Genomic DNA, 27,040 nt, shown 5'->3' on the forward strand with positions numbered 1-27,040 from the left:
GGGGAGCTTATTGGGGGCTGAGGGGAGCATGCTTCAACACTGCCATGGCTGACCCTGGCACTGGCATTTCTTGGGGAGATGGTGGTAGTGGGGGCGGAGGGGGACTGCTGGCAGTTTCTGCCATATTATTAATTACAGGTTTGAGACACTGTGGGGGCAGTGTATGGGGCATAGTTTGCTGCTGCGCTGCCAATAAGGGGGTCTGTTTGTAATGATTTGGAGCCTGGGAGATGTTTTGCAACCTAGCGAGGGTGCTGTATTTAGTGAACATAACTGGGGTGGAGTGGTGCGTGGGGTTGGGGAGAGGGGGAGGTGCTGGTGGAGATGGTGGCGAGGAGGGGGACACTGGGGACACACCACTGTAGCTGCTACGAGACTGGAGAGGCTGGGGCAGTTGGGAAAGTTGTAGAGGGTAAGAGGCTCTAGTAGGCTGTGCTGGTGGGCCATCCATTCTCATCTGTGGACATGACAAAAATTAAATTAGAACAGGAGTATGAAGGAGATTTATTTCACACAGTTTTTTTTTTTTTGAAGGATATGTATTAGTGATGTGCAACAAGATATTCAGCAGACAGTGCAATTAAAAGAGTGAAATAACATGAAATGTTACAGGAAATGTTATGAAGTCTTAAGGGAGGAGCTAAGAACTGTTAGTATTAATTAAGATCTGCTCTTCCAAACTCAGAAACATTTGTTCTTGCAACACAGAATCATTGAGACGTAGAGCTCAAACTAAAAATCACCAATTATGACAACAGCAATTCAGTGTGTGCATAAAATAGGAGTTAACCTGTATTTTTGTTGTGCTTACTGTAACTTCTCTGAGAATATCTCTTATTGATAATAACACACACCAAACCAAAACACAACAAACATCATGGAAAGGGTTATTCAAAATACAACACCAGTGCACTGTCTGTTAAGAGTTAACACAAACTATTACAGCAGGTGTCTCACAGCAGTCCCCAATTATCCAGCATTCAAAAAACAACTAAGATGAACTGCCCACCACACACATCATATCAGTGGTTAGTTGCTTTAGAGGTTCACATGTGAGGATTATATCAAATATAAACGGCCAGAGTGTGAGGTTTTATCACACTCCTAACCTCAATCCCCACCAGTGTATAGCCTTTCCAGACTTGAAATTCTCATCCTGGGTAGACAAACATAGAGGGGACCAATTAATATATCTGGAGAAAGTGTGACATAAGTAATGTCCCACAATCCCCCAAATGGTCTTTATTGTGGCTTAAATTGCCCTTGTCCTCTGAGTAATTAAAATTAACACCTGGAAGAAGCTGACAATATGTCATATCCTGATTTAGCAAATTCCACTGACAGAGCATTTTAATTAAATTGAACAAAATTGGAACTACAATTAAATCAAAGACACCATTACACCATACAAACCTCATTGTTTTCTGCTTGGTATATGAGTATATTTTCTGAGGTTTTCATTACAGCATTTTTTAAAATATGTGACCTGTGCTGGCAAAATGGGTCACAATGAGCAATTTTTTCAAAAATTAGTTATTTTTATTTTAATCTATCTCATATTTTTATTTTCATATTTTATTAAAAAGAACTTCAAAATGATGTATGATTTGTTGGAATTGGACGAAAAATGACTGAGCTACACCTGTTTGAAGTCGATAGAGTCAGTTATCGTCAAGTCAAGTCAAGTCAAGTCAATTTTGAGAAAAATAGTTTTCTGAAGGTTTCAAAGCAAAATCACCTGCAACGTTGCATCTTTTCCTCCACTTCTTTTCTTAATAATAATTTCTATATTAATAGTCACAATATAGCTATTTGTTATTTTATCTTTGTTATTATAAATAAGAACAGATGCAAAAAAGCAGATATAGAACAAATAAAAGTAAAAAAAACAAATAGTGCATTACCTTTTTCATTTTACATCTAAACAAAAAGCATTCAAGAAAAACAAAATAATCAAATGTAAAAATCCCTTTAGCGTGTTCATTACAAATAAATTGATTATTAAAACTACAAAAGCAGTTCAATCAAGAGCAGCGAGTGATTCTTTTATTGTTAGATTAACATTAATGAGGTGGCCTATATTAAGAACTACTGTAATGCACGGTTCTAATATAATGTTACACATCAGATGTTTTTCCCCAACAGTTCCCGAACGTTCACTTAAGACATAACAAATTATGTTTGCGTGAATACTTAAATACTGCAATTCTGTGTATATGTGCATATTTATCGGGATCGTGCGCAGTCGGAAGCGCCTTTATGCATGCGCTTCGGATGACAGTCAGCGTGAGAAGCGAGTGGAGAAAAGGTACTCCTCTCAGAAAAAGTACAAATAAAGGTAATTAAACATCTAAAATTGGGATCGCTAAACGAGGGCTTATAATGAACTTATTTTTGTGAATACCTTAAAACCGAAATTTTTCACTTTTTTTTGCCTGTAACCAATTCCGACTCATTTTGACAGCACGGGTCACATATAAAATTGCAACATGCAACATGCAACATGATAAGATTGCAACAGATTGTTCAAAATGGATTAAGATACAGAAGAGATGATAATGACACCATGATGAAGAAACACAGGTGAAACAAAGCAGAGCAAGTAAAGAGACAATAAAGTTCTTCAATGGTCACCTTGGGTTCATCTGCCTGATTGCCTCTCTTCCAAGCCTCAGAGAAGATGGAGCTGACCACACTCTGAGAGCGCACATGACCAGAGGATGTAGTCTCTGACACGCCGCTGTCTGATTGGCTTGAATGGTTGGACTGAGATTCTGTAGGCACGAAAGAATCACAATGAATCAAAAAGTCGAGTAAAGATACAAAGTTAAACACGATAATCTATCTCATAGACAACAATACACAATATCAAGCACCGTCTCATTTGAGTTTCCTATATTTCTGCTGCTGCACTTAGGGCCGGTGTACCGACGAAACATGCTACCTATCAGATTGTGCTACCAAAAATATATTTGCATTGTTTTAAGGGTAAGTTTAGGGTAAGGGTAGGTATGGACGGGTAGGTTTAGGGTAGGGGTAGGGGTAGGTATGGACATTAAAAAAAGCCTCAAACCACATGAATAAGATGCTGGTAGCACAATCTGATAGGTAGCATTTTTGGTTTTTAATGGGAGGTAGCACAAATTGTCAGAACACCGGACCGTCGCATAGGCGAAATAGGCAAATGCTAGGGGCGTTGTCCATCCATAGGGGTGCCCAAATGATTTTTTTTTTAATTATAATATTATTTTAATTAGGGGTGCACTACATATCGAAATATAATCGATATCGCATTATGGCTTAATGCCATATCGCGAATGTTCCGATTTAATTAAATAAAAATACCTATGTGCTGCAGTTTTCAGAGTGAAGCGGTAATATGTTCGATTGCTGCCCATGACACTCTGAAACATGCAGCGCATTTATTTATTTGCTGGCAAACCATTGAATTTGAGCAGAGATGCACCGATCGACCATCGGTCATAAATCGGAACCGGACGTTTTTTTGTTTTATTTCAGAGTCTGTAAACAGCATTAACAGAGGCCAGAGAGGCAAAGAGGAGAAAATACATTAGCAGGCAGAGCAAGCTCACTGTTCACGATGCGCAAAGTATGAATGTGTCTCTGAGGGGAACTGACTGTCTTAAGTAACAGTTTAGATGGCATTTTCCTTAGTGCTTACAGTGGTAAACAAGGAACCAATGCATCACTGCTGTTCCTTAAGCGCCACCTGCTGACAGAGAGTGAATTTGCATTTTCATTCAGCCCATCTGCTGTTTGGTATGTTTTATGTAGCCTAATTTCACAAAGCTAAAGTCACACCATTCTGTTTTTGCTTCAGGTTTTGAAATTATACAGTCTAATTTAGATCAAAATATAGGCTAATAAAGTACCTGGTAAACTGGAGGAGCTGGAACCAGACTTGATACTGGAGCTGGACAGGGAGGACCAGTCATGAGCAGCCTCTGTGCGTCTCATAGCTTCCTGGTAGTTCAAATACAGCTGCTTCCCATACTGCATTACAAATCACATAGATTCAGCCACAAAACCTAGCAATACACATTATACAAAATGGGGTGATGTCATCATAACGAGATGTTACCTTGGCAATGCGTATTCCATTGACCCACTGATGCAGCGTTCTGACATCATCACAGCACAGGTACTTGATGTACTGTGATTTCTTCTGAATCTGAGGGTGCTGAGTGGCAAAATCAGAGACGTTACCTATACTGATGTATTTTATAGTCTGTGTGTAAAGCATATAGCAATAGTTTGATACCCTCATATCAGTTACAAACATCAGAACATTTTCCCTGTATCAGAGTATGGTCAGAGTAATTTCAGCCTCAGCTGGATCACTAAATCATTTGCATATTAAACACAAAACTCTCAAGCACTACCAAAAAAGTGTAAGCTTCAAACTGATTGAACGGCTTTTATGCAATTTCTGACCTATCCTTGAAAAAAAGTTGTGTTTACAAAATCTCAGTTTGACACAAACACTTCTTTGCCAAAGAGGGATCAAATGTCTGTGATTTCTATACTGTTAACTGCTGATTGATGTTGTACCATAATTTGAATGAAATTTTCCATGCTTGTATCATACTGTGATATCAACCATTTTAGATCAACTCATCTCTAACTGGACCATAAAAACAAAACAAATTGTATTCGGTCAATTGTCAGATGGTCTCAGGCCTAGTAGGCAGTTCTTCACAAGAATAAACTGCAGTGTGGTCAGCCCTTTATGCTATAGTCAAAAATATGGCTATGCATAAGGTCAAAGAAGTTCAATAGCAGATAAATGTTATGTCAAAAGAAAGCCAAACACTGATCAAAAACAGTCTATATTTATGTTTGTCTCACTTCTGTGGCTTTGATTTCCTTCTAAGAGTGTCTGCACAAACTGAGGAAATATGTTGTTCAGTCCAGAATCATAAATTGTAATGCAGATCGAGATCTGGCTTTTACAGATCCCAGCGCCTGAAATGTCCTCTGGCAAAAAACTCTTGCAGCTGTCTGCTTTAACAATATAGACAAGTGGAAATCTGGAAAATTTAAGTAGCTTATGATAAACTCTGGAGATATGGTCAGGCAAATGCTTGTTTTGCTGCTTCCACTACTTACAAATTACTTTTTAGTCTTTTAAGTAAATGCATTTTAAGAGCACATGGCTTTAACTCATCTTCCTCTTCAGGAACAGAACATAGTGTCTAAAATGTGATTGACATCTGATAATGAGGAATAACAACTTTGACTTTTTTACTTTTTTTTTCGACAATATTTATAACTGCATACAATTGGTATGTGTGATAGAATGTACAAAAGATGACTGTCATCTATCACCTTCAGGACCATGCAGTAGTCAGTTGGGGCTTTATATTTGCTGCGGTAGTCCTGACCCAAGTACACATTAACATGATCCAGCTGCAGGAAGCAAACCAGGTCTCTAGAGGCCTACAGATGACACCGGATGAAATGAAAAAGATGTTAGTGCATAACAAAGGAAAATCTTTGTTTAGAATGCATCTGTAGGAAATGCTGGTTATAGAACTACTACAAATTATAAATAAATGAATTGTCTACATTCATATGCTTGTATCATATCTCTTACTATTGTCAGAATTATTGTTTATTTTATATTTATTTTTAAATCATCATGCCACACAGTTAGACCTGTGGTGTAATCCATTTGTTTATATTGTGTCAATGAAATTTCGTTTTTAAAATGTGCTTTTAAATAAGCAAAAATAAACAAATAAAAATGAAATTATGACCTAAATTGACCTAGATGTTACTTCACTGTTGAATCCACTAGGGGGAGCACTACATCGGAAAAGTATGCTGAATTAGTGCATAGAATAGGAAAGGCAGGTTGGATAGCATGAAAAAGGGGGTCCTGAATGTTCCTTTTTTTGTCTCATGTAGAATCAGATGGATCATATGTTATACATCAGTGTTAAGCATGAAACAGGATGCGAGTATGCTAGTGATGCAGATGGGCAGCAGTTGTCAAACCCAGAGCGATGACCTGAGGATGTACAGCAGCTGCTCTTTTATCTCTCTCTCGATCACCCTCTGCCTCCCTGTGGTCTGTGGATAATGAGCAGTCACTGGCCTATATCTCCTCTGAACTTGACCTCATTAACTGACCTCTAAACATGGATGTGTTAAGCACAGAGTCAGCGGGCCCTTTATCGCTTGAAAAGCACAGGAATTATGACATGTGACTGACAGCAAGCGTGTTCATGCTTTAGCTCTGCAATCTCATTCACATTTGCACATATACAAGATGTGCTTCTGCCAGGTTTGACATCAATGATGCCAAACGTCATTGGTCATTGTGCCTTGTACCCAATGCACCTAAATGTGAATATATGTATGAGCAAAAGAATATGCAGCAGCACAAACCAATTGTTATTTTGGTACTCTTTATATATTATTATAGCATTTATTGTGTGTAGTATCACTGCTCAGGCCTCACAGTGTGAGTGTATCTGCACACATATGTGTGAGCACTTAAGTGCATGCATAATACCATAGCATATGTGCACATAATCCCAGAATCTTTTTTCATGCTTTTAGAGATCATTTAGTGGATTAGACCAGAGGCGGACAAAGTACTCAACTCCATTACTTGAGTGAAAGTACAGATACTGCTGGTCAAACATTACTCCATTACAAGTAAAAGTTGTAAAGACATTTTTACTTAAGAAAAAGTACAGAAGTACTTGCTTTTAAAAGTACTTAAGTACCAAAAGTAAATGTCCTTTTTTATGTTTTATTGTTGTACGTACTTGCAATACTTCTGAAGCAACTTAGAAAGTACAATACTCAAGTAAATGTACTTAGTTACTGTCCGCCTCTGGATTAGACTATTGAGCATCTTGTTCTGGGAGTGAATCCATAATGTTAATCTAACACTATGCACATACATAGACAATTAATGCTGCCCAGTTTGATTGTAAACTAGCCAGTGTATGTCTATATGTTTCTATTAAACACAACAACAACAACAAAAAGTAGAAAAAAGTATGATGCCCCCATTGTTTCGGCAGAGCCTAAAGAACTTTTACAAATGCAATGTGGTCAGATGCCTTTTGATGTTCTGACACTTTGGACCCAGAGATCACCAGAAAACATATTTTAATAGAAGTTGGAAAGAGGGCCATAGTGTAAGAGTGTTTTTGTATTAGTCAGCAAGAATATGAAAGTGTCTGTGTCAGCCATCGAGTGTGTGATAGAGAAAAGAGAATGAACTTCACGGCAAACAGATTATGAGATGAAGCATGAGACCACAGAAGAAAAAGAGAGACAGACTCACAACTGACCTTGGCTTTACCCTTTGGCACGTAATATATACCGGAGGCTCGTAACAGGAAGTAGCGCTTCTTCCAGGATTTCTTGCCATCGTCTTTGAGCCAGAGCACCCCTTCCATCTCAGGCACACTGATAGAGCTTCCACAGAAACACTCCTGCTCAAAAACACACACACACAAACACCTTTATCGGTCACCCCAGTAAATACAACATGCCTGACATGACCTAAATAAGTCATGCTGACTTTAAAACCCAAGAGAAAGTGTAAGTAGGTTCACAGTCCATCTCACCTCCAGCAGAGCCTCTTTATTTCTGTCTGCCATCTCACACGTCTCCTTACGCCCCAGCAAATAGTTCTGAGGAAACAGATGAATCAGGGTGATGTTAAAGTGGGTAAGAAAAGGTAAGAAGGATCTGTGACTATCACTGATTTATAGGTATACTAGAGCATTAGTCAAAACAAATCTTTAGATATTTGAATGTACTATTTTAAAAGACTTTCAACAAAATACAACATGAAAACAAAGTGGTTAAACACATGGAATGACTTTTCTTTTTTCTTTTTTTAGGGTTGCCCGGTCTGTCTGGGGGGGGGGGGGTTAAAATGGACAAAGCAGCAGCAAGAGACTGTCTGGGCAGTCACACTTCAACCAGCCTCTGCTAAGATCGATTATTTTTTTTTATTGCAGCTCAGCATTTGCATGACATTGACCTACCTCAGTCACATACATCAATAAAACTACTGATCCACAGAGCACTTCACAAGCAGAACACCCATACTGAACAAACCTATATTACTGTCACTCTGAAACATCTTTCTCTTTCATATCTATAATCAGTCTTTGGTGACAAAACTGCACACATCTAGTCATTAGATGGGCAATAAGGGACGGTTCACTCAACAATGTAAATGCTGTAATTCTGAAAACGAAAGCACTATTCACTGAAAATCTTGCCTTTCACTGTAGCCTTCATATTAAAAATGGCATTGTCAGACACATCAGTGAATAACTAACTTACACTGTCATTCAAGTTTGGGTATTTTTTTAAATATTTTTATTTAGCAAGCCAAGGACACATTTATTTAAAAAAAATATATATATATAGATATATATATATATATATACAATAGACATTTATAATATTACAAAAGACTCATATTTAAAATAAACACTGTTTTTCTGAACGTTTTTTATTCACCAAAAAAATCCTGAAAAAATGTATGGTTTACAAAAAACATATTAAGCAGCCAAATGTTTTCATCATTGATAACATGACACGAAGACATGAAGACTAAAAATTCAGCTTTGCCATCACAGGAACAACAAAACAAAAAAAAAACATTTTAGAATATATTCAAATAAAAGTTTTTTTAAATTGTAATATTTCTCAAAATTACTGTTTTTGATGTATTTTTTATTAAATAAATGCAGCCTTTGTGAGCTTAAGATACTACTTTTCAAAAACATTTTTAAAAATCTTACCAACTCTTTAAAAAAATCTTAAGTGTATACAGTATTTAACAATGCTATTGTAAGTTTTAGAAGAATTAAAATGTAGTTCAGAAGTTGTAGGGAACCATTTTTTGCTGCTATATAATTTTTGCTGCTATTGCTGCTATAACAGACAGATGTAGTTCTACCTGAGGGTTCTTGAAAAGTGCATATTTCTCAATGCGTTCGATGAACATCAGTCTGTTGGTGCTGTCCCTGGTCCAGTTCAGCAAGTTCTCAACCAGGTTCTCATGGTCCTCAAAGATTCTCTCTGGAAAAACAAAGTGTAACCAGTATGAAGATTCAAAAATCAACCAGGAGAACAACTTTGGACACTTTATCCATTTATTAGGTATCTACTACAGTTGCGGAGCACTTTCACTAATCCTTGAAAATACATCCTGATGTATAAGAAAGTGATCGTGAACTAAAGATTCACAGGTTTAGTAGTCCATGTCTAAATCATGAAGTAAACAGACCTACAAGAGATCCGATGGTCTGTACGGAAAAGGGACATTTATTCAAATTACTCTAAGCCTTGCTGCCACAGTCCTGCTCTCCTTCCAGACTAAAAAGATCCCTGGGTCTATTTCATGGAGGTAGAGTCCCCTGAAGACATTTAGGATGAGAAAGTACGTAACAAACTGCATGCACTAGACAAATTTAAAATGGGTCAAACCTTAAATCAAATTCATACATTAACAACAATTTCTACACGAGGGCTGCCAGTTCCATGACATCAGAAGTATTAATTAAACAAATCTGTATTATTTATGATATAAATGAATGAATGAATTAATAAATAAATAATGACACTACATTAGTCCATCCATTAGATAATTGAAGGTACTTGAGGATTTAACGATCCCTTCCTCTTGATCCTGGATTAAGCCTGATTCCGTCACACCTTAACACTAGATGTGTGACCTTTAACCTCAACATGCACGACCTTCAAAAACATTGAGCCAACAAACAAACCTGCCACGAGAGCAAAATCTAAGTGTTTGACTAGGTTCTGACAGCAAGACAAGAATCATTCAAGAACAATATCAAAATTAAAAAGAGTGTGTCAATCAAGTAATCAAAATTAAAAATACAAGTGTGTACATCAATTTCTGAACTCAGCCTGAGGGGCAAAAACACATCATTCCTCACTATAAACTGTAACAATCCATCAGCTTGCACATAATACCTCCAGAAAAGTCCTCCGCTGCTCTTTCTATTAAAGGGATTTTAGCACAGTCCATCTGGTGGGTATTCTATACCCTGCCACTAGATCTCCTTGTCTTTCCCCTCTCTGCCTTTTTCTCCCTCCACTGAAAGAGCAGAGTGTGGAAAAGCTGAAGCCCTGGAGGTGTGTAGGCTATGGCCACACGCATGATCACTCAGGACCTACATACAGAGCAGCCCAGCACATAAGGCCTCTGAATCACACACTCATATATCAGACACGGCAAGGGAGGGTGCAGGTTCAGTTAAAGGCATGTCCTAGGTTCAATACAACTCTAACAAAAACATACCACAGATAATAAATTTAATTCCTTTCATTCCTGATTTGATTCCATTTGATACGATTCTTCAGATCGTAAAAAAAAAAAAAAAAAAAAAAAAAAAAAAAAAAAAAATGCTTTCAGTAATGCACTTACAATGGAAGTCTATGGGGCAATGCATTGCACTAATAAGAAAATACATCAAAATAAAAGTAGTCTATAATAGACTATAATATTACCTGTGTTAATATGCAAAGTTAGACTACTGTTCAAAAGTTTGGGGTCAGTATAATACTTTTATTCAGAAAGGATGTATTAAATTGGTCAAAAGTGACAGAAATCTTTTTTTAACTTTATAAATGTCTTTACTTTTTCAAATGCTGTTCCATATATTTCTATATATTAAAGAATACAGTATCATAGTTTTCACAAAAATATTAAGTAGCACAATTGTTTTCAACATTGATAATAATAAGAAATGCTACTTGAGCAGCAAATCAGCATATCAGAATGATTTCTGAAGAATCATGTGACACTGAAGAAGACTGCAGTAACGGCTGCTGAAAATTCAGCTTTGCATCACAGGAATACATTGCATTTTAAAATATACTCAAATAGAAAAGTTATTTTCAACTGTAATAATATTTCACAATACTATTTACTGTTTTTACTGTATTTCTGATTAAACAAATACAGCCATGGCAAGTGTAAGAGACTTTAAAAAACAAATAAAATCTTACCAACCCAAACTTTATAACCAATGTCTCAACGTGGAATGTTCGACCACTCCTTTAATATAAAAACTGACATGTGAGAAAAACAAACCTGACAGGAGGCATTTTAGAGTATGAATAACAGGGTTGTGGTATTCAGGTTATCATAAAATCATAAAAACGTTTTTCTTTGTCTTCCACAACTGTCCTGACCCATCATCAATTCTACTGCCTCAGTAGATTTATATTCTTACTATTATGGAATTAGTGGAACCGGTTATAGTAATATTTACCTAATCTAGTGCTATCCTCCCTCAGACCGCACATGATTGGATGGGTTAATCCTACTGGGATTTCAGACATAGACTTTGCTGATCTATACTTGTTGCTAATCTACAGTGATCAAATAAACCAAACAGGACTGCTGTTATATTTTGAAGACCAGCAGAAAATAAAAAAAAAGATAAAAAAATATGTGCATTATCACCCAGCTGTCGTTGTGCTTGATCTGGGGCAAGCCTGACCACATGACTTTAATCCCTTTTTTCATTTCTCTTTATTGACTCAGTCTCTCTTTGGATCCTTTAGAATAGTCAGTGAAGTTACCAGTCTATAATCATCTTTACTCAAGTGCCACCACACAACATGCCACAGCATGTGCACTTCCTGCCAGACCACGTTTTCGATGACGCACAGGTTTATCAGTCTACCGGGAAACAGTTTTGTTGACAATGTATCAGTGATATTTAAAGAGAGGATATTTAAGAGTCTTGTTTAGCAATTAGCACCAAATTAATTAAGATATCTACATGCACAACTGTGTATTCTGCTTTGTTTGAAGAGTTGTGTTGGTTAAATAATCAGTAATTATTGCTTTTGAATGTAAATTATGAATAACACTACTGTTCAAAAATTTGGGGTATGTAAAAAAAAAAAAAAAATGTTTTTGAAAGGATGCTTATGCTCATCAAGAATGTATTTATTAAAAAAAAAATACAGTAAAAACAGTAATATTGTGAAATATTATTACAACTTAACCTGCTAATAAAAAACTGCTTTCTGTTTGAATATATTTTAAAATGTCATTTATTTATTTGACGGCAAAGCTGAATTCTCAGCATCATTGCTCCAGTCTTCAGTGTCACATGATCCTTCAGAAATCATTCTAATATGCTGATTTGCTGCTCAAGAAACATTTGTAATTATTATGAATGTTTAAAACAGTTGTGCTAAATATTTGTGTGTATCATTTTAGGATTCTTTGATGAATAGATTGTTTAAAAGAACAGCATTTATTTGAAATAGAAATATTTTGTATTATATTATTTAGTATTACAAATACCTTTACTGCCACTTTTGATCAATTTAATGCACCCTTGCTGAATGCAAGTATTAATTTCTTTAAAAAACTTTTTTTTATACTTTTTGACCGATAGTATACATAAATACATTTTCCACAAATTACATTGGTGTTGCCTGTAAAACTTTTTACAGAGATTTACACTATTTGCACCAGTTTGTTGCATGTTGGTCTATTACTGTGGTACAAATTCCAAATTTACCTAAAACATCCTGTTATTGGTTCATTTTCATGTCAATTACTGGCCAGTTCTTGTCCAGAACAAGCTACAATGAGGCTCAGACAGAGAGAGGTCTGTCTTCTGGCTCTTACCTATCTGGAGTTCAGTGATGATTTCCACCAGAGACCAGTCCAGGCTATAACCGCAGTGGGATTTGTCCAGCAGGCAGTCCAGCACTTGACGCACCGTCTGTCTCTCATCCACCATCACAGTCTTTGAGCTTTCATCCGATAGGTGCACTCGGATTACCAACTTAGGGGAGAGACAGAACATGACAAACCATTACATATGTTTGTACATCTTTTGGTGTTTGCATACATTTCTCTGTCAACAGTGGGTTACATAGTGATCTGTGTTTTGTGACATTTTATTGGGGGATGTGGCCTTTCCAGGCACTCCAGGCAAACATTCACCTCAGATCTGAGTAAAACGGCAACATCAACTGCTCACAAACAAGATTAAATTAAAAAACCCTTCCACATACATATCCCCAAACGTCCCAGCAACAACAAAAGGCCTGTGAACATATAAACCAATAGGAATCCCCTCTCCCTCTTAAGACATTACACACTGGCCTACATTTTACCATAAGAATGGTCAAAGGCCAGTGAAAATACCAGAATCTACAGAGGTCATTAATCTACCATCTACTCTAATCTACCGCAAGCCACACACTATGCTGATACTTTTGAGAAATTAGATTTCTTTCTAACTGTTGGTTATATGCACTGATTCAACAATGAATTTCCATCATTACTCAAAAATATCCACAGACATATTTAACAGAAATGTATTTATCAGATCATAATTAGGGAGATCAATATCTCAGAACACGAGCTTCCTCCATGAGCACCGCCATAAATCCAACAGCTTGTTACTGTCTACACGCACTCATTCCAGATTAACTGTGGATTTTAAGAGCACATTTAAAGCGATTTCACTTCAAGAGAGATTTCAGAGCAGCATTTAAAGAGACACAGGCTCAGTTTGTGTACTGTGACAGTGACCTGACCCAGAAAACATTCCATCAGGGCTGCTGACCCACACGAATATATTCAGAGAACAGATGCTGTGGGAGAGTAAGGCCTCACGGGTGCACGTGCACAGACACACAGAATGTGTTTAAGTTGTCTTGATCATCTGGGCTTGGCTGTTTGTATAAACACAGCCCTGTTTCACCTCCCCAGATAACAGCACAGAAACCTCAGGAAGTCCTGACACAGGACATCAATTTTTGTAACTGCACTTTTATCTACTTATATACGTTTATACTTGCCAACATAGAGTGAAACATCCAAAAAATTCAAGATACTCTAGAGACCAGTCATTTTTTAAAGACCAATACGAATTATTTACAAAAGTATCAGATAAATGATATGACAAAATTATTAATAATATTCATTTTATTTCTTTAATGGACAATAACTAAATAATTAGGTCACCCTAATTTGCTGCCTATTAATAGTTAGTACGGTAGTTGTTAAGTTTAGATATTGGTTAGGATTAAGGGATTTAAAATATGGTCATGCAGAATAAGGCAATAATATGTGCTTATAAGTACTAATAAACAGCCAATATGCTAGTAAAGTGCATGCTAATAAGAAATTAGTTAATACTGAGAAATGATCCCTAAACTAAAGTGTTAACAATAATTATTATAAAATCTATAGTTAAGGTCCCCTGATTATGATTGGCTGAGCCACGTTCAAAGCCATTGTAAAATACTCTACAAACACATACCTGAATCACATTGTTATTTATCATAAATAACAATAATAATAATATATTTGCAATACATTTTTACATAATTGCAATACAATTATGTAAATTATGTAATACATAATTATTAATGTTGTTGCTGTGTGTTTATTTTATGAACCCTTGTCAGGTGTATGTAGTAACCATAAGCCCCATGAAGCTGTGGTTTATACTGATTTTAGAACAGCTAAATACTCGACATCGTGCGTAAAACAAATATAATCGTTGTGAACCATGGCTTTTCTGGGCTTATTTCTTTATTAGAAAACAAAAATAATACATAATAATACTAATAAAAGTAATAATAATAATTATTATTATTATGATGATGATGATGATGATAAAACTGCTAACCAAGGGCACGCCTTTTTGAAAAATCACCAAAAAATCGTATCAATATTTTATTAACAGCAATGATAATAATAATAATAATAATTATTATTATTATTATTAAACAACCATTAACCAAAGTAGAATGTGTTAATAACAGTAAACATTGGTCAACTGAATACTGGTCAGTCTCTACTAGAGGCAACACAGCTCTTCCAAAGCCAAATTACACTAACCATTCTGTGAAAATGTGCTATAAAATCATTTCCCAGGTCCCACGAGGGCCTGATTCAGCCGTGTAAGTGTGCTGCATTACACCACGGTGACCCACTTCTACACTACACCACACTGCACATGCTGATGGTGTCATTTGAAAACTACTGTAGAGCACAGATGTAGCATTACAGGTTGTTAAATCACTGTAAACATATGTGTGACTAGGCTTGCGTCACATGTTCTGTTAAGATATGTTTACATGTAAACAAAAAACCTGCTGATCATCTCACCTTTTTAACCTGTGCTTCCTTTATCTTCTCCAAAGCTACTCGGATCTTCTCAGCTTTTTGTTTGGCAGCTTGTTCCTCCTAAATACACACATACAAACAAAATCACCAGAAGGAAATACATCTGAATTAGTGCACTGTTATGCTTGGATAACTAACTTCCTATGGTTAAACATTTGGACATTTGAAGATCTATAAAAACTAGACTGCACAACCCTCACATTTACCTGGCTTTTCCAGCAAGATGCCATTGTAAAAAGATATTTTGGTGCAAAAAAATAAAGAGGAAGGTAAAGGCTTAAAAACAAGCAGTGCTATGGCATCTGTAAGGAAACACAATCTGAATGCTCTTCCCCTGGCATTCGTCCCATCTGGTAGCCCTTTTGCAATCCCTAATACAGATTCGACTCAACAGATTACAGAAAGCTGCTTTTCAATAGTCACATTTAGATTTATAGGTCCAGTCGAATAGAAAAATATCCCATTGTAGCAAGTCTGAAGCTGGTCTATGTCCATTTGCGACTGTTCTGGCCATCGCTGAGATGTGCAGATCCATGATCAGAGCAATTTAATGTCCATGTAAATCCGTAATGGTCAGGAAGCTGTGAGATTTCTGAAGAATAAATGACTGGAATACTCCCCCAACAGCATAAATGATTCCTCTGCCCAAGAGCATAAAACGCATCTACTACAAGCAGCAGAGAGGTGGAGGATGGGCAGAAATGGCTACACTCTACTACCTCTCGTCTACTGGCTAATCTCTCTCTCGCTCTCTCTAAAACAAAGAGATGATCCCTCCCCTTTTACTGTCAAATAGACTTCTGTCAAGCCCTCCGCCACTCTGTTTCTGTGTGTGTGTGTGTGCGTGTGTGTGTATGTGTGCAATTGCTTTAGTCTGGGTTTGGGATTGTGCCGAATCACAGTGTATTATCCTCTCACACTGCAGTGAATAACACACAAATACACTAGAAAACGGCCACAAAAGGGCACAGAAAAACTGACTGTAGCTACAGAATCATCCTAAAATCTGGACACATATGCCTCCTCATTTTAACTAACCAAATGGCAAATGAGAGAATTACAGCTCAAGCCTCTTAACAGTACACAGCCTCCCCTGACTAGTGCTGAACACATCAGCTATAGTAATAGTGACATGCAAATAGCACAATATTCATATTCAGAGCCCTGCATTTATTCTTGCTAATATTTATCAGATTTAAAGATTTCTATCCCTCCACTCAAAGTTGATTTTACTGAAACTTAAATTGTAAAAGTAAATAGTAAAAGTAATCCATATGGATTGAGCGGTTTAATCAAAGTCCTGATTGCTTTATATGATTTAATTCAAGCCTTTCTTTGCATATAAACATTGATCAATGCACATACATAAAGTACATTGAATATGGTAAATGGAAGCTCAATTGCACATGTTGAGCAAGAACAAACCTCCCTCTTTTACAGTGTCTTTATGAACATTTTTAAATCTAAAAGTTTTGGTGGAATGGATGTTCAATAGAGGAACAGAAGTCTCTCAGGTTTTATTAAAAATATGATTTGATGATCAAAGCAAGCTTTATGGGTTTGGAAAAACATTATGGTAAGTCCATCCATTTTCCAAACTGCTTTATCCTCTACAGGGCCGTGGGGGGCTGGAGCCTATCCCAGCAGTTTTGGGACAGAGGCGGGGGACACCCTGAACGGATGGCCAGTCCATCACAGGGCTCACACACAGCCACACACACTCACACCTATAGGCAGTTTTATAGTGTCCAATTCAATTATGGTGAGTAAGTGATTTTTCATTTTCATTTTTGGGTGAACTGTTCCTTTAATAAGTAACTGGATTAACATTTACAATATTTTTGTGTGTGTATATATATATATATATATATATAGATATAGATATAGATATACACACACATATATAAAGCAAACAATCAAAATTGCAAAAAATATCAGCGCACAAGGTGCATGGTCCATTTTGATTGAGGTGATGGTGAAAAAAGTGGTGTGAGCTCATGACTTATAGACAGCATGTGGAAATGGGACATAGCTGACACAGAAACACATTTAAAAGAAGCATGTCTTCTATAAGAATAGCCTCAACTGAAGATCAGAATCCAGATACTATTAGTGGTTATTGTTGCTAAATTTCAAGGCCACAATTTCAAAACTAAATTACCCACTGTCTTAAAAAAAAAAAGAAAGAAAAACCTGGCTGGCACAAAACAACAGAGAAACCAAAAATAAGCCGATAAGCAGCAACAGAAACTGCCCAGCAGCTGTTCTCCTGACCCGTAATTCTACATCACAAACCACCTGGCTGCAGAAACTACAATTATCTATATTGCTGAGATATCAGGGTTTGTATAGCGTCCAAGATTTTTGGGAAGCCAGCTTTTAGATAATATTAATGAAATAAAAGGCAACAAGTGCACTTTGCAATAAATGTCAAATTAAAAATTTACTTGAAAGTACATTTTAAATAATTGTTTTAATAGTCTTTTGTTGTGCTTTAAAGTAGTACATTTTGATGTGTTGACTAACATATTAAAGCACATGTACAGTACCTAATTATAATTTTAACTATAGTGTGTTATTTGATATTACATTTAAAGCTAATGTATTTTAAATGTACTAAATGGCAACTTCATCACGACGTGAAATTACAAATATATTTAAACACGTCACACAAGTTAATTAAGTCAATTAAAATTACATCAAAATATATTTTATTTAACCATAATTAATTAATCAGTCAATCATTTCAAAGACTATAAGGAGCAATTAGGAATTTACCTATATTATAGAAGATGTACTTGAGCGCCTTTTTTGAACCATTTAGAAACCATCATAGAACCATTTTTGTAGGACCTAAGTTCAACTAATTGCATTTATATAAATTTAAACTATAACCCATTTTCATTTAATTGCAGTTAAGATGCAATTAAGTGTCCAAAAACATCACATTCAGTTCACACTTAAGTATTTTGAAGTATATTATATCTGTAATAAATACTCTTTTCAAAAGTATGCTAAAGTGTAGTGCACAAGGACAGTGATGAACAGTGTCAGAATAAGGAATGAAAATCTAGGTGATGAAACCTCCCGAGTGTAAAGAGGATTACCAGCACATTCACTCAACTCCTCCAACCAATCAGATCACCTCAACCGACTCCAAGCCTTGCTAATGCCACTGCAACACAACTGACTCACACTTTAGTGTCCACAGCAAAACAGCAAAGTACAACAAAACAAAAGATGGTCAGCACATTCGTAAACCGATTTCCCACAGATGTATTAGGGGATACTAAAACTAGAGTGCTACTGTACTGAGTCTGAGTGAATGGTTTAACCAACATTTTATGGGAAAATGTGCCGATTTTGTATGAACGCACTTTTAGAAATAAAGAAAACATGAAGGTCCACGCTTAAACATAACCATCAGTGGAACATAAGCAGATCTTATGAAAACAAATGAGATTAAAACTCCCAAATTTGTCCAAAAATGTAAAAATAGTTATGAATTGCCATAAGATTGTGTTGAATTTAACACACTATCAACTTGGGTCCCAGGAGTGGATGGCGCTGGTCAGGCTTCTGTTGGTCTATAGGCCACAGTAGTACAGTTTAACAGGATGAACTGATCTGTGCTAAGAAAGCTTAGGACTAATACTGAACACTGCTTAATGGAAGTTTGGTTTCAAAACAGCTTTGGTTGAGCAGGTGAATCCTTAAAAAAAAGAGACAACAAACACTGGTTGAATGTGGCTTACAGTTGTCTGTGAGGAAGCAAAACACTTTTGTGTTGGACTGCACCCTGCCGTTTCTGATGAAACTCGATCTCTTCCTAGAATCCATCTGTTGTGCTGATCATTATGTCACTCGGTACCTTGCGGGTCTGTCTGCCACCTGTCCACAGCTAACCGATCTGGGGCTGTACCTCTCTAATAAACAGGTACTGTACATACAAACCCTGAGGGAGCACACAGTCATCACTTACAGTCATTATCAAAGATGTTGTGTTACATAAGCAGTGATGAAACAATGTTTCCTTCCATAATAATAAAAAAAAAAAATGATGTTAATCTAATAGCTATTACAAATAATCCATGTCCAGTTTTCAACTTCATGTTCTAATATGACAAGTTTTATATTGTTCTGTTGAACTCAAATGTCCAAATGTTTAACCTCTAAATGGAATGAGCTCAACAAAATCCTTTACATATCTTCATACATATTTAATGATTTGATTTGGACATGCAGTCCTGAAGAGCTGCTGATACCACACAACTCAAAATGCCCAAGTATTTCAAAACATGCATGCATGAACATGCTCTCCAGATATATTAAGTCAAGTCATAGTGCAAAACAATTAGTTTTCAAGTGGATGTCTCAGATGCTACGGAGCCCCTGAGGGGACATGGTGATGAAAAATATGAGATGAGAAGAAAAAATGTATTGCAATGCTTTTGCATTCCTTTGAGAATATTTGTTTCGCTTGCAAAACAATAACATTCTCTCACCACGGAAGTGTTAATGCAAAATCATTCAAATACTATTTTTATTCCCATCACCAATTTTTTGAGTGTACACAAAAGTAAATACAAAATAAATGAACATGATAAAATGGTCTATTCACACCAAGAAGAACATGCACGGCAAGTTTTACAAAATAAAAACAATGTATCTCCACGAACCTCTTTACACCAAACACTTTAAACTCTCTTTTGAATGTTCATGATTATTTTATCAATTGTGTTGTTTACTTGTCAGACTTGGTGTGAACAGGACCTAAAAATGTAGTGCACTATAACTATATCAACAATACAAAAATTGAGAGTTTGAGTTAATAGAGGCTTAAACATTCCTGTTTTGTTATGGAACAACACAAACATTGTAGGTGATATGAAGTATCCATGCACATCACTCTGCGTCTACCATTTATTCTGATTCTTCTGATGTCCTATGACATAATGAATTGGCAGGCTACAGACGAGGAAATCAGCATGACGTGGGAGGTGGGGAGATGGTTAGGGTCAGTATGAATTAACAAAAAAAAAAACACTGAGGTATTAGGAACAAGGTTACAGGAATTATACAAAGCTTTTTTTCATTAGAAAAGCTTCATTATGTCTTAACATCAAGACACATAATAAAAGAAAAATAGATGAAAATGAATCATGCTTGCATGCACAGAAGGGTTAGGAAGCCACTAGGAGAAACTCAATACATCCAGAGGTGGAAAGAGGGCATCACCTTGGTCAGCAAGTGAGAGGGCTTTCCTGCAATGCTTTTCAGAATGAGAGAAGTCTCCCTGTCCAGATACGAGTGCTTTGTGCAGAGAGAGAGGAGAGACATTAGTGCTTTGATTAATAAACATGAATGATTTTTCATAGTGTGAAAGCACAGGGGAAAATTGTGAGCAATAATCACTGAAATTAAAAATAAAATATCCTATCCAAAACACTGTTCAATTTCACATAACACGATGAGCCATTCTGTATGGACAATCATGAAAAGCATTATGGTGTTGTATAAGATGGACATGGCACTTTAAAAGTGCTGCAAATTTTGCTTTTTTGCTTGCTTTTTTTTTGTGGAACATCGTGCATAATGAAATTAATTGCTAACTGAATAGCATGTAATAATAACAATAATAATACATTAAAGTTAATATCAAATGATTAAAAAATAATAATGAAAATAAATATTTACTATGCATTTTATGCTATTATTACACACTTGTTATAAGAAATAAAACAGTTAAAAATCAGATTGTCAGTAAAGATCTGTGGGATAGGATAGATTAGTGAAATCCCTCCGCATCAGTCTGCTCTACTTCAGTCTACTTCTGAACAATCGAAGGAAGCATGTAGACAGCTTTAAATAGCAGTGGTCTATGTGCCTTCATAAAACTTCACCACAAACTCATTTTGTTCGCAGGCTGGTTCACATTAACCAACATGGTAAACATACTAATATAGCAAAACCCAACAAGTTGGTGTTTGGTGGCAATGTGAAAAAGCCTCAAGTAAAAGAAATAATCTGTCACACACATGATGCATGACGACCTTCCTTTCATTTAAGAAAGAAAATGTAATTGATAACTGATGCATTTGAGAAGTCTGCATTTGTTTAACTGTACCCACGATGGGTTGAAAGTTATTAAAAATAAAAAATGTGGGTTAGACTATATCTCAATACAACGACTAAATACAACCCAAACTACAGCAAAATCACTTATCTGTGTAATTAAGTCTGCAGTGAGGGTAAAAGCCACTTTTATTTGGCCTTTCGGACAGGGACAGAAGCAAAGCTCTATTTAACGCTTAATCTGCTCTGCTAGAGGCCTGAGGAAATGTCTGGGTTCTGTTCCAAAACCTAGTGAGCTGCCTACATGGGCAGCATTTTAAGCGCTTTAGACATAAAGGCTTTTCCAACAAGCACCCCATTGAACACAAAGATATTCAAAGGCCCCATGGCAAGCTTTTTATCCTTTACTTGATAAGGATTAAATGTAAGGATTTTTAAAAACATTTTTACTCACTATTTCTATCCCTTAAAATATTATAATAGCATGACACAACTAGAAAAAATGTATTATAAAATGCCTATGGAGTTTTAATAAAATAAGAATTTATTAATTTACATGATTCTTCCATGTCTAGAAATCACACAACGGAACATCATAATTAGGGCTGCACGATAAATCGAAATGGAATCGAGATCGCGATTCGACAGAAGCTGCGATTGTCATGCGTATCTTTCAGTGAAGCACGGTTCTGTGATCAGCAGTAAATCTCCATCCAAAGGCCAGAGGGCGCTCTCGCGCTGAAACTCCAAATACGCCTCGCGCATAACAATCGCATTCGATTAATCGTGCAGCCCTAATCATAATACATACCTAGGTTTTCCAAAACCCTGTTTCCACAAAGCAGAAAAAAAAACTTACGTTGAAAGGGTAAATTAAAATAAGAAATATTTAGATGTTTAGTTGTTTTGGCTTATTTTGAATGCTTGTTTTGTCTTATTTTAAAGGTGCAGTAGGAGATCTTGGAAAATGCTAACTTTAGCCTGATAGCATGAAAGCGAACGTCCCACCCTCCCTGCAATCGCCATCCAAAGCCACGCCCACTGAACGCATATACGCTCACAGACCACAATACCAGAGACAACATTACAATAGGCTACATCAGCGGTTCCCAATTCCAGCCCATGTTCCGAAGTGAAGTAAACTTCAACGGATTTCCCCTGCTCAGGGAGTAGGGAGCAATGAACACTGTGTAGGGATCATATCGATCGGAACACAGTTCATGCACGTAGCTCACGTCTAACGAGCTGGTTATCTGAATCGGGTGTATTAACTAAGCGAGACATGCAAAATATTCAGAGCGGGGGACGCGACGACTGGATTAACCGCTGGGCTACATCATGTGTCATTCACCGTTGAGAAAACTTTAAAAGTACTACAATACCAGGAAGGAAGATCGGGTTGTTGATGTTTGTCTGCCATTCTCGCTCTGTCTGCACAGCGTGCGTGAATGCGCTGATGACGTATCCTGTCTGCGCGAACAGGGTGCGCAAAGGTGTGCTAATACATACGTTGACAGGCAGGTAGGAAAGCCAATTAAAATGGTCGGACCGAGCGTTTTGATTGGACGAACATTTCTTGGTCCTACGCCTTCCACAGAATAAATAAATACAGATAAATACATTTAGACCGCTAAACTTAATGATTGCTATCGGGATGTGAAGAGACTTTCAACCAGCATAACAAAAAATGTTTCTGAAGCCAATCACCTATTGCACCTTTAAATTATTTTAAGTCATCTTGAGGCTGCCTTGGAAGTTTGCTCAGACCCCCTATCGGGCCCGACCCCTGGTTGAGACAAACTAAGGCATGTTGCATGTATCCTTCAAAGAGGTCTCTTAACAAACTGCTTCAAGCTCAGTGAAAAAAATCCATTCAAGATGTCAAATAATACGAGATAACATTGTTTACCTCTGAACTCGGCTGGTCCTGTCTGTCCTGTAACCCGTCCGGATCAGACTTGGGTTTTTCGATGTCCAGCGAGTCCATGCTGGATGCAGAGGCCGAGTTAATGCTAGAGCGAGAGGAATGGACAAAGGACCGCACTTCATGCTCGGTGACCGTACCCACCGACCCTGTCCTGCGATGATGATGATGATGATGGGAGGTCGGCCGCCGCACGGTGGAGGAAGAGTACGGTGCTGAGATCACAGAGCCGAAGGATGTGGAGCTCTGCCTGGCTGCTTCGTCCATGCTTTGGGAGGCTTTTTCCAGCTGAGCTGTGATGTCATCCAGAGAGAAGTTGGATGCCAGCGGAGGTCTGCTGTTGGAGCTGCCCACCCTGATGGTAGAGGCGGGAGAGGCGCGGGTACTGCTGCTGGTGCTGCCTCCACTGCTACTCGCACCTCCACTGCTGCTGCCCGTGTGCTTGGTGCTGTGACTGCGTCCGGCCGGGGGCTTCTGACGGACTTTGGTGTCCCCGGTCAGGCCAAGGCGAGAGGAAGCGCTGCTAGGCTTACTGATGGTGCTGAGCTCCTGCTCGATGGAGCAGAGGTCTGCCATCAGAGCATCCAGATCCACAGCATCACCCTGGTTCAGAGCCTCTGTAAGGAAACAAACGTACACATACACACAAATGTAAACAAACCAGCTCATTTAAGCATGTCAAATATTAAGACTAACGACAGACAGTCAGCGGACGCTAGCGATTACTGTTTATAAAGTTTTAAATATGGATATTTCTAACAAAAATGCATCGATTCGCTTCAGGAGGCCTTTATTCACCCCCTGGAGCCATGTGGGACACTTTTTATGATGGATGGATGCGCTTTATTGGACTTCTTTTGGACTACTGAAAGATAACACCTATTCACTGCCATTATAAAGCTTGGAAGATCCAGGACATTTTTAAATAGAACTCTGATTAGATTCATCTGAAAGAAGAAAGTCATATACACCTAGGATGCCTTGAGGGTGAGTAAATCATGGGGTAATTTTCATTTTTGGGTGAACTATCCCTTTAAGAGCATAAGAGACTTTTTTCAAAAACATTAAAAAAAAAAAAAATCTCATCAACCCCAAACTTTTGAATGGTAGTGTAAATAGTCATATTTGCATTAGAATGTCAGTGATTTGAGAATCAATAAGCACCTCATGAGGTCATAATAATTTTTAAAAAATTGGAAACAAATCATAATGATCCTTATGGAGTCATGATGACATTAAAATGTGTAGTCCCCAATTACATAAATCATTTTGCAATCTATAGCCCCCATCTGAGGTCATAATGATATTAGAATACGATAATATAATATTGTGGATAATAATTGAATATATTGTAAAGTAGAGAGTACACTGTGGCCTTACCGTTGATGTTATAAATGGAGAAGCGATAGGCCATGTTGGCCATGTTTGTCTCTTGTCTGAGCGGTGCTTTCTGCACCTTCTCTGGTCTCCCGTCATCTAGACTCTAAAAACAGATTGTGAGTGGTGAGACTACACATATACACCGTAGTTTAACCTGTGTCAGTCCTGTGAATAACATGGTAGAGGGATTTCAGGACTATCTGATTAATTTAGAAAAATACAGATTATCACTGATGTCATCCATACTTAATACATTGTGTTGCATAACATTAAAAACTAATAAAAGAAATTGAAATGCATCTACGAGACCACTGCACAAACCTGAATTGAATGACTAACTGAATGACTGACAGACTCATCACACTGTTTAAAGCCTCACAGGTAATGACATCACAAACCTAATCTAAACTGACAACCATGAGATTATTACACAAATTTACTGGTTATCATCTCTCAGCCTCACCTTTGTCAGTTTGTCCAGCTCTCCCAGCCATGCTCCGAACATTTTGTCCAGGTCCTGGTCCTCTTTATCACTGTCCTCCTCTGCAGCGTGATCCAGCTCGTCATCTGAAAACTGCTCCATCTGAAACACGAAAAGTGCAGGACTACTCTGAATTCATGGGAAAATTAAGACTTTTTTACAGATTTTTAAACGGAACAATTTTTAAAAAGATAAAAATGTATCTTAAAAAAAAATCTAAATTAAGCATTTAAATTTAATACTTAACATTAAAGTGGTATTTAACCTAACTTCAAATATAAGCAAAATTTGCACACTTACTGCATAAAAACAGTATGACACACTACCATTCAAACTTTTTTCTTTTTGAAAGAAATTAATACTTGTATTCAGCCAAGACAATTTAAAAGTGACAGTAAAGACACGTATAATGATACAAAACATTTCAATTTCAAATAAATGCTGTTCTTCAGAACTTTCTATTCATCAAAGAATCCTTAATAAAAATGTATCGCTGTTTACACAAAATTTTAAATAGCACAACTGTTTTCAACATTGATAATAAGAAGAAATATGTCTTGAGCATCAAATCAGCATATTAGAATGATTTCTGAAGGATCATGTGACACTGACATGACTGGACTGGAGTAATGTCTATAACAATATTTCATTCTATATTACGTTTTTTACTGTATTTTTGATTAAATAAATGCAGTCTTGGGGAGCAAGAGACTTCTAAATACATACACCGACCCCAAACTTCTTAAAGGTAATTTAATTACATTTTTAGTTGTACATGCTTCAGAAAAAAAGCAACTAAAAGCACTGTCAATCAATACACATGCCAATTGACACTCATAAATTTGACATATGAACCTCACAACATGCTGCTTTCTTTAGGCTCTAATGCACATTCATTAATAAGGCCTCAGATTTCATGATCAGCCACTTTCACTTTTCGTGATCACACACTGCCCTCTGGTGGCCACTAGGACACATAGAAATTTTGTCATGATAATACATGACAGAGACTGCACAAACTAATGTTACCAATGGCCACTATTGTATATTATGAAGTCCTTACGTAACATCACAGGCCCAATTCTTCTTTGTACTCAGCACTCAAAGCATAAAAGATTTATAGATAACAAGAACCCCATCCCGTAGAATCTAACACTACGCATGGACAGATGGAGACCTGGTGTGTGTGATGCACGCATCTGTATATATCAGTGTCTTATCATCAGTGTTTATATCAGATGGTTTGGAAATCCTCCTCTCCAGTAGTAAATGGTTTTGGCAAGCTTAGCAGCAACACATTTCAATCACTGTTAAAACACAAAGCCATTACCGCTCTCCAGTGTCTGTTTCTGTACCACACATCAACCGTTTAAAAAGTAGTTTGAAGTTTATGTACTAGCCAATGAACAAAATAAGCACTGTTACACTGTGCATAACAGAATGGGAATAATCCTCTTACGTTATTAAAATTCTTCTCAGGTACTTTGGTCTGAAAATATCCTGTTACTGGTGAGGAAACCTCGTGGACAGACTGTACCAGGCCACAGAAATCTCCACTGTAACCATGTTACGGAAAGGAAAAACATATATATACTAGACATGGGCTATTTACAGTAGTTGTTGGAACGATTTCCAAACCAGTCATTCTGAAGCCAACATTCCACAGGTTATGTACGATACGCAGGGGGGTCATTTGCAATCTGGCAAGCCTGTAATTGTGGGTCAGTCTTTCTCAAACATGCAGAGAGAAACTGGGCAGTGAGATGATGAAGTGCTAGCCAGATGTTCCAGAGTTTAGATCTTCATCAGAACAGCCGGCAGGATCATTAGAGATGGAGACCACAGACCACCGCAAATATCTTAAACACACCAGCACAGCTGAAGAATTATCAGCATTACTACAGTACATGTCCAATGACCACTTGTACAAAATCCACTGTATTATGATGCTATCATTGTATAGGGATGG

The 27,040-nt window shown here is 37.1% G+C and overlaps 1 protein-coding gene across 1 annotated transcript in view; it reads right to left on the minus strand.

Annotated features, from left to right (window-relative positions):
* LOC107668371 (ras-associated and pleckstrin homology domains-containing protein 1-like) overlaps positions 1-27,040 on the minus strand; it is a 73,391-nt gene that overhangs the window by 3,162 nt on the left and 43,189 nt on the right. The window contains 14 exon segments of the mRNA XM_016460211.1: positions 3-457; positions 2,635-2,774; positions 3,894-4,014; positions 4,103-4,201; positions 5,350-5,460; positions 7,335-7,478; positions 7,614-7,679; positions 8,966-9,087; positions 12,692-12,851; positions 15,194-15,271; positions 20,450-20,524; positions 23,196-23,827; positions 24,591-24,693; positions 25,054-25,173. Coding sequence (XP_016315697.1) covers positions 3-457; positions 2,635-2,774; positions 3,894-4,014; positions 4,103-4,201; positions 5,350-5,460; positions 7,335-7,478; positions 7,614-7,679; positions 8,966-9,087; positions 12,692-12,851; positions 15,194-15,271; positions 20,450-20,524; positions 23,196-23,827; positions 24,591-24,693; positions 25,054-25,173 — 2,426 coding nt within the window.

The sequence above is a fragment of the Sinocyclocheilus anshuiensis genome, unplaced genomic scaffold (genome assembly GCF_001515605.1).
Source record: "Sinocyclocheilus anshuiensis isolate Anshui unplaced genomic scaffold, SAMN03320099.WGS_v1.1 scaffold1237, whole genome shotgun sequence".
Lineage (NCBI taxonomy): Eukaryota > Metazoa > Chordata > Actinopteri > Cypriniformes > Cyprinidae > Sinocyclocheilus > Sinocyclocheilus anshuiensis.